This window comes from Lycium ferocissimum, unplaced genomic scaffold (genome assembly GCF_029784015.1).
Source record: "Lycium ferocissimum isolate CSIRO_LF1 unplaced genomic scaffold, AGI_CSIRO_Lferr_CH_V1 ctg15992, whole genome shotgun sequence".
NCBI classification, from domain to species: domain Eukaryota; kingdom Viridiplantae; phylum Streptophyta; class Magnoliopsida; order Solanales; family Solanaceae; genus Lycium; species Lycium ferocissimum.
In genome coordinates, this window is record NW_026716358.1 from 27629 (window position 1) to 37495 (window position 9867).

General features: G+C 38.5%; 1 protein-coding gene across 2 annotated transcripts in view; it reads right to left on the reverse strand.

The window, feature by feature from the left end:
• Window positions 1-5554, reverse strand: part of LOC132042533 (nardilysin-like) — a 33011-nt gene extending 27457 nt beyond the window's left edge. Inside the window, exons 1-2 of one of the 2 annotated variants that reach the window (XM_059433054.1) lie at window positions 5150-5554; window positions 5002-5077 (exon numbers count right to left, since the gene is read on the reverse strand). In XM_059433054.1, the coding sequence (XP_059289037.1) occupies window positions 5002-5077; window positions 5150-5425 (352 nt within the window). In that variant the 5' untranslated portion in view covers window positions 5426-5554. The remainder of the gene's footprint in view (window positions 1-5001; window positions 5078-5149) is intronic. The other variant, XM_059433055.1, reaches the window with a different exon arrangement.
• Window positions 5555-9867: the final 4313 nt, after the last annotated feature.

The following is a 9867-nucleotide window of genomic DNA, read 5'->3' on the forward strand; positions in this document are numbered from 1 at the left end:
AAGTTCAGTTTCGGATAAATTGATTTGGATAATTCGGATTTTTGGTTCGGGGCATAAGTTGAATTGCTTCTTCTTCTTCTTACAAAATGACAACCAAATAAAATATTCATACTCAATTGCCTTAATATATAGTTCCTCATTGCTATCACAATCATACAAATAAAGTATTCATACAACAATAAAATCATTTCCAAGAATCCAATGGAAGCACTGATCCTATGAATTAACAAGTCCAATTTGGTAAAATCATCTCATACATAGAATATACTTACAATGACAACAAAAAGGAAATCTAAAAAGTAGCCATCTTTAAAATTAACAAATTCAAGCATATTGAACTTAGTAATATTTTTGAATATATGGGTTGATGTGTAATGAGTAGGGTATATTTGACTTATTAGATTGGACATATAAGTAATGCGCTAATATCCAATGGATAGTCGGGTAGGCTAAATATAAGGTATAACTCATAAGAAATTCGGTTTTCGGATATCCAAAAATCCGAAGTTCCAAATCCGAAATCCGATCCAAAATCCAACAATGTTAAAAATGAAATCTGAAATCCAATCCAGAATCTGAAATTCTCAAAATATAATTCCAATATGTTCGGATTTCGGTTCAGATTTCAGGTTTATCCAAACTATGCACACCCCTACTCACAAGTGAATGGAGTTCTTTTTGCTCTGATGTTGTTAGATGGAACACTATCTCTGTGAAGGATCAGATCCAACTCTCCTCTTTCACCATCAACATTATCCAGAAATAAATTTTCATCCTATCCAACAGAGATATCTTGGACGTACACATCCAAATGAGCAGATTTTTAAACTGTTGCATCTCTGATTTCCACCATTCCCAACATTTACATGGATTTTGTAGCTTTCTGACAAGGTGAATTTAATTGAGGCTTTTGGCCTCCATCTCAATTTCGAACGTGTTTTAGAAATTAATGGAGGAGAATCTGTAAAATTTAAAGGCTCGGCAATTTAACATGGATGAGTAGCTTTGCACCAGTAAATAAGTTTTGAATATCACACCGTGCTTGAGAAACATTTTAAGTAGAAATTACTAGGTTGTTTTTTCTCTCTGTCTGCTCATCAAAAGGCTGAGGCCCGACAGGTATAAAATTAGAGGTCCCTTACAAGCTGGCCTTCTAACATACTTAAAATTTGAATTAGGCCGCAAATTTGATAGGTATCACGTATGCATGTTATAATACAATGATGAATTATTGGTGAGAGTCAATGGCTCAGCCTTCAGTTTTCCAATGCACGCCTTCGATAAATCGAAAATTACATGCCGACTAGCTTTTCCAACCAAGATATTGATTCCACCTATATTGATACTAAATCTAAATTCATACAATGCAACTCTGAATCCATGCCATCTTCTAATCCATTTCTAGAAAGCCACTTAGTGTCACCAATCACTTTGAAAATGCTCTCCAACGAAAGAGGAGTTGGAAAACCAAGCCAGTTTTCCATACATGATCGAGATGCCAATTTTTGCAGTAAAAAACACTGATTGGCGAGAACCATTAAAGATGTTGATCAAGATTTTTGAAACCCCAGCTAGCCATTTTAATTCTTTTCACTTCACTTCTTCAAGGATATTCAAACATGAAAAAAAAAAAATTACATTCAATTCTTTAACTCCCGCTGAAATTTCTCAATTTCTATCGGCCCAAATTTTAATCTCTCAGCGACTGGAATCACCAAAACAACCACGATCCAAGTACTCTATTCTTAATCTGGGGGTGTTTGGTCAACTAAGAATATATTACTGCATTTTCCTTCTATTAAGATTTTGATATCTTCTCTTAGCCAACATGTTTTTTTATCAATTAGCCAACGTGTTATCTAAGCAACTTGGACATAACTCCACCTCATAAGACATAGACATCTCCTTTAGGCACGAACCTTTCTCCACCAATTTGATGATTTTACTAACATAATCCAGCCAGCCACAAACTTTCACCAATCTCCTTAATGATAACAGTAGATTTGTTCCTTCCTTTCACGAATACTACTCTCATCGATTGTTACAACAAAATTCCCTAATGATATAGTAGATCATATCAAAGCAGATATTCGTGTGGAGGAACTGGAAGCTACTGGGAAAGACCATGGTGGATGGCTACTAGCACAGGTAACTTTACTATCAGTAGTGCATGGAATATAATCATAAATAAAGCCACCCCTGAACCTGCTTTGAAGCATATGTGGAACAAAGGTGTATCATTCAAAATCTCCTTCTTTCTATGGAGATTGTGGAAGCTCAAAAGTAGACAAACACAACAGGAAAGAATTCAACATTTGTTCCTGACAAACACTTTTGCAACAGGGGTTTGGAGAGTGTTTTTATCGGCAGCAGGACTGAATGTGCACATGGCTCACATACACCAGGTAATAATAGCATGGTAGGAAGCAGACTGTTGTGCTAAGCTTAAACCTTTGTTTAAAGCAGTGCCAGCATTTGTAGTATGGGAACTGTGGAAGGGGAGGAACAATCAAAAGTATGGGGTACCTAGAAAGTGGTACATGAGGTGAATAACAATTTATTTTATTTAACAAAGGTGATATGTCCATGGTTGAAAAACATACCTTTCTTATGGCCTAACACAGTGGCGGAGCCAGGATTTCCGCCGAGGGGGTTCAAAATATAAAAAAGTAAACATACGGAGAAGCCTAAGGGGGTTCAACATCTACTATACATACATAAAAAATAATTTTTTTTTTTTTGAGACTTGTACCAGATAAAAAATAATTTTAACCCTGTAATAATAGTGTTTTTTTCCGCCGAGGGGGTTCATCTTTATGTGGCTCCGCCACTGGCCTGACATGATCAAGAACCTAGAAGATTACAAACCTCTTATTGTAACAAATACAGTATCTTGGCAGTGTGCCCATGAAGGCTAGTACAAATGCAATACTGATGGAGGCTCAAGAGGCAATCCAGGACCAAGCTCTCTTGATTTTTGTGTGAGGGACAGTCAAGGAGATCTAGTATATGCTAGGGCCAAGAAGTTGAATGATACAACAAATTTGGTGGCTGAGGCTAGAGCAATACTGGAAGGACTTACACATTGTCTGGTGCAGGAGCTGCATCCTTTAATACTGGAAACTGATTCTATGATGATGAAGAAGGTGGTGAAGGGGAGTTGGGAACCACCTTGGAATATTGTGATGGAAGTGGACAAGATCAACCAGATGCTAAATAGTTTTAATGTGATTGTGCAGCATATCTTCAGAGAAGGCAACACCATGGCAGATTATTTAACTAATATTGCTTTTGATTTTGCAGGTGAAGTTAATTTCAATACATTCTCTGAACTGCCAAGTGCAGGAAGTAGGATTCTTAGTTTAGACAAGGCAAATACTATCTTAGGATCAGAACATACAGAAAAGAGGCGAATGAATAGCAGGATAGGTTGTATGAATTAATTTTTGACCTGTTATTGACGGATTTTCGACGTGTGGTATTAGCTTTGCTCACTCTATTGAAAGTTAGTCAATACATGGTAATCTTGAAACATACAGTTAGCCAAGAAGAAGAACAAAATAAGAGCAGCACACAGAAGAAGCAGATGTTAGAGGCAGAGGAGTTCATCAGCACTGAAAAAGCAACCATCACAGTTCATGACTGCATGCACTGTTTGTGAGATTCAGGCATTACTTTCTCTTTGAGTAATTCTCAGCATGGCGTAAGATTAATGGTACCTGGTGAGAGCTTGAGGCGTTGTTACATGATATTAGCCAAAGGAGAAAGGAAGAATATAATCTTAGCAGCAGTTCATAGTCAAAAATCTATACTAGTTGCTAGTTTTCCAGCTTTCATTAGCGTAGTTTCTTTCTGTTTTTTGTTTTCTTGTAATACTTGATTTGTTTTCATATATGATAGTAAACCACTAAGCTGCCTGCTTAGTGGTATATTTGCCTAAAAATAACTATTATATCTTTCAAAATAGTTGTAGTTTTGAAAGACAACACAGGAATTAAGCAGACTAATATTCTTCCATCTGCTATAAATACTCCTTTTTTCCTTCGAAGCCAGCATTTACGTAGTTGAGAAACAACTTCATGCAGTTGCAAAGAACCAAAGTTTTTTAATTACCGAGAAATCCACAAAAGTGAATGGCGCATGGTTCGAAATCCGGTGGATAATAAGCCTGCTCTTCTTTGACCCTATATCTGGTCAAATGCTATTATGTGAACAGATTCCTTTCTTCATTCCATAATCTCATACCAATTTTCCCCCAGTTCAGTGACTCAAAAGGATTTTATCCCAGAAAGAGAGAAGGCATTTCTTCCCATAATATCCAAATAGTTCCACAACAATTGCCTTTCTCTTCATCATAAAACTAGGCTTAAGTTACAAAGTCCTTTACTTTTCCTTCTCTCTCCCACTACTATTCTCACTGCATAAAAATTGGCCAAGCAACTCTTGATTTTTTTTATAAGGTAAATAATCAGGCAGCTCTCGGTTCTTTAATTTGTTTGTTAAGATCTCTGTCCACAAAGATTAGTTAGTCTCCACCTTTTGAATCTCAATAAAGGCTACTTAACCTCCTTTTTACAGACACAATAAGTTCTCCACATGCTTTGTTCAACAAAGAATTAGACATGCCCTTTTCCACTATTCCCGCAAGTCAAAACAACAGAGTAAAAAACTAATAAGAGAAAAATATACCTGGCTTGTCCACTATGCCTGTTTCATCTTTATCCCTTTCACTTCCTTTGTCAGTTACAAGACTTACCGTGCTTTGCTAATCCATTCAAACCCCCCCCCCCCCCCCCGAAACACTCCTCACCCATTTAATGATTAGAGAAACCCTTAGCCCGGTCAAGTGCTATTGAAAAGTACACCCTAATTTATGAAGAAATTAAGTAGATGTCCAAGCAATTAAGTAGATGAACAATATAATCAATCAGCTTGTCTTGGGGTTCAAGATTTGTGAAGGACAAAGTATTTTATTAATAAGTAATGTAATACAAAACTGACCAAGAAAATGTGCAACACCCTGAGCCTCATTAGGATCAGAAAAGCTGCCCATTCTTACACACATTGCAGCTGCTGCCTGCAAAATGCCAACCAAATAAGAATAGCAACATATACTCCCTTGATTGAATGAAATAGAATAGAAACTGACCTTTTTCTGTGAAGCAGCTTTAGTACTCCCTTGAGTTTCTTCTTCTTCATCATCAGCGGCATCACTTTCTTCTTCATCGTCAAAATCGCTATCTTCAGTTTCCTCATCATCATCATGTTCGTCGTCTTCACTTCCTTCATCATGTTCATGTTGTGGAAGTCCGATATCAGGATCGTGAACAACAAGAGCAGAAAGGCCATTAGGGAGTTGTATGTATCTGTACAAACGCTTATCATTTGGAGACTTTTCTACTACTATCTCACTACTAGTAGCCATTGTCGAGTATATATCTCACAATCTCAAGTCTTCACTTTCACCCACGTCTCTTCTCTGGGGTCTATATATATATATATATATATATATATATATATTCCGCCTCCCACTTTCTCATTTGCACATCACCAAAACCCTCCAATTAATTTATCCAATTAATTTAAACAGAAAAGGGTCAAATTTGTGCCTCTATTATGCCAAAAGGATACATCTTACCCTTTAATTATACTATTTTGTACAAAAGTATCTCCATCGTTACCTAAGGAGTTCAAATATATCCCTCATTTATTGGGATGTTCAAAGTGGATTCCCAATACCAAATGGCATTGACATTTGACCGAGGTGGATGTCACATTAAAAGTCATCTCAACGCCTCCATCTCTATTACAGTCACTATTTATTTTGCATCTCGTTATACAAAATATTTAGTGAGGTATTTAGGTCACAAGGGTCTAATCCTTTCGACTCGAAAAGAAAGAAAGAAAATGGGCATTCCATATTTATGTATTTGTTGAAAGGTTATTGGTTTAAATCTATGATAGGTTAATTGATATTCTGTTTAAGAGAGCAGCATCTAAACTAAACTAAATCCCGTTGAAAGAAAGAAAAAACTTATTATTTGATCAAACATTTTGCATAATATCTTTCTAATATCCCAACTTTTAGTACTTTTTTCATTATAAAAGGCAAATGACAAACGGTTGGCCATGGTCAGAGAGAGCCCTAATTCTCCGGAGGAATACACATGTGGTACTCTTATTATAGAGAAGAAATAATTTAAGGTATTTTTGTTGGAGCGTTTTTTTAATGATTGAAGTTTCAAAATTTTATAACATGACAATGGTGGTGAAGGGGAAGAAGAACAAGTGGAAGGATGGGTAAATTGGGTTGGGGCACTGAGGTAGAATGCTACGTAGCGTCCACCTCATCAAAATGTCAATGTCGTGTGGGATTGGGTGTCCACCTTGGATAGCAATAACAGAGGAGGGGTATATTTGAACCATTTAGGTGGTGCGCAAGGGTATTTCGTACAGATAGTATAACGGAGGGTACAATCGATTCTTTTAGCATAGTAAAGGGGAAATTTGAACATTTTCCCTAATATAAATACAATTACTAATTAAATAATTTCCGATGAATTTTCATAAGGCTGGCGGAAAATCTGACGAGAAAATATGGCTATTAATGTATGTGGATTGGATTATTTTAGTCTTTGATATACTCTCCCGACAGATATAACCTTTAATATATCTAGAAAAGTGACACGTTTGATTTTAAAACGTAATATATCAAATTCACTCAAAAAAAGGTCCCAACTTACACTAAATATTAGTTGGTATGACTTTTTTTGGGCTGCTTATTAATATTATTCACTATTGGTGTTATACCCTAGAAAATTTCGCATTACTAAGGCTGCAGATGGCTTAATGTGAGCTCAAGGAGGAGCAAATATTACAAGTATAAAGGATGAAATTCTACTGTATTAGCATGAGGATAGCATGAACATGATATTTGGAATTCGTACAATATGATAGGAATGATACGTTAAAAGATATATAGCCCTCGTAACCGTAAGCTGAGGTGGGGCTCACATGATGGGATTTTTATAAAGGACAAATGAAAATTTATATGAACGGTATATGTGAAGTTAAACACAACTCAAGAAGGACCTTTGAGCCAAATCCAAGTGTAAGCCCTCCAAAAAGATGTTTTTAAGTTACGTTTTCGGGTGATTTGATTTCGGGAGGCCATAACCCCGTCATTGTTTGGGAATTGGGGAAAACAACAAATATGAAAGTTGTAGATAATTGAATTAGATTTCCAACCATGTGTCATGGGCCTTCATGAGACATAGGGATAAAAGTTATGGACGTTTTAAGGTAGAAAGGTCAAGCTGGGCAGTGGGCTCGGCCCAACCCGACTCCAAGTCGGGTCAGGCCCACTTCCCTTGCTATTTAAGGAACATTTTCACCCTTATCTGCTGTCACGACCCAACCCCGTAGGCCGTGACTAGTGCCCGAGCTGGGCACTCGTACACACCCATTAACCAGAATCAGCATACAAATAACTTATACATATACAAAGGTCAGACGTCGTCTCAAACCGTCGCATATAAACATATATACCGCACGTAGTTTGCGCAAGGCGTCATAAAACACAACATCCCGAAACATATATATATATACGCGAGCCGATAAGGCTGCCACGGCGAATGAGGCCGCCCAAAACATAAATCACACAGACATAACTGAACAGTAACTATTCACAACCCACACACATGTCTACAGACCTCTAAGAGTAATCACAGAATCATATGACGGGACAGGGCCCCGCCGTACCCCTGAATCGACGTACATATACACGACGAAAGAGTCTGTACCAAAATATGGGCTCCGGAACAAGGGAGCGCTCCAAGATAAGTAACGGATATCCTAAGCCGGCGGATCACCAAATCGAGCGTCCGTACCCGCGGCATGAAACGTGCCCCCCCGAAGCGGGGTCGCACGGAATATGTACTGAGTATATAAAGCATGAGATACAGTAGACGGGGTATAACCAAAGTAAGAAGTACGTAAAATGCGTACAATATCCGTAATATCAAAATGCTTATCTTTCAAACACAAACATGCATATTAATATCACATATATACATACATATATATCCGGCCCATTATAGGACTCGGTGAACATAGTCGTCACCCCGTCATTGGCGCCATAACACATCATACTCCAGAACACATCATAACTCCGTAACACATCATACTCCAGAAAACATCATAACGCCAGAACACATCATAGTCTTTTAGCAACTCTAGCCACCTCTTCTGCCTCAAGTTCAGCTCCTTCTGCTTAAAGATATACTGGAGGCTTTTGTGATCCGTATAAATATCAACATGAACGCCATATAGATAGTGTCTCCATATCTTCAAAGCATGAATTACCGCTGCTAGCTCTAGATCATGAGTAGGATAATTTCTTTCGTGCTTTCTGAGCTGCCGGGAGGCATAGGCTATAACTCTGTCATGCTGCATTAATACACAACCTAAACCAACACCGGAAGCATCACAATAAATGACATAACCATCTGGTCCCTCAGGAAGAGTCGAACTCGGAGCCGTAGTCAACTTTTCTTTCAAAGAATCGGAAGCTTCGTTCGCAAGCATCGGTCCATCGGAACTTAGTTGCCTTTCTGAGTTAGTCTCGTTAAAGGCGCTGAAATCGAAGCAAACTTCTCCACAAATCTCCTGTAATATCCTGCTAATCCCAGAAAACTACGTACTTCAATAGGTGTCGTAGGTCTAGGCCAATTCTTCACGGCCTCAATCTTTTGTGTATCCACCCGGATGCTATCGGCTCCAATAATATGCCCCAAGAATGCTACTAAAGTCAACCAGAATTCACATTTAGAAAACTTAGCATACAATTTTTGGTGCTGGAGCACCCCAAGTACCGCCCTCAGATGATCCGCATGCTCCTCTTCTGATCGTGAATAGACTAGGATATCATCAATAAATACAATCACGAACATATCTAGGAACGGCTTGAATACTCGGTTCATCAGATCCATAAACACTGCTGGAGCATTGTCAGCCCAAAAGACATCACTCTAAACTCATAATGCCCATATCGGGTCCCGAATGCGCCTTTGGAATATCGTCTCTCTTACCCGCACTGGTGATAGCCCGATTGCAAGTCTATCTTCGAAAAACACTGAAGCACCCCGTAACCGGTCAAATAAATCATCAATCCTGGGGAGGGGATATTTATTCTTTATGATTACCTTATTTAGCTGCCTATAATCAATACACATCCGCAGCGACCTATCTTTCTTTCTCACGAACAATACCGGCGCTCCCCAAGGTGATGTGCTGGGCCTAATGAAGCCCTTCTCTAACAAATCCTCACCTGCTCCTTCGCTCTTTCAGTTCGCAGGTGCCATTCCGTACGGAGGAATAGATATAGGCCGAGTGTCCGGCAAGACATCTATAGTGAACTCTATCTCCCGCTCGTATAAGAATTGAAGTTCATCTGGAAATACATCTAGGAATTCATTAACCACCGGACCGACCGAAGAGTCGGCTTACCTCGCTTTCAAGTCATGTACACGAACCAGGTGATAAATATAACCCTTTCTAACCATCTTCCTCGCCTTGAGGTATGAAATAAACTTACCCCTCGGCGATGCTGTATTTTCCGTCCACTCTATGATTGGTTCTCCTGGAAATTGGAAGTAAACTACCTTCTTCTGACAGTCAACATTGGCATAACAAGAAGCTAGCCAATCCATACCCATAATAACATCGAATTCGGTCATATCTAACTCTATCAAATCTGCCTTTGGTGCAACGCCACATATAATTACCGAACAATCTCTATATACCTGCCTTGCGATAACAGAATCTCCTATCGGTGTAGCTACCTCGAATGGTTCTATCGGTTCGTGT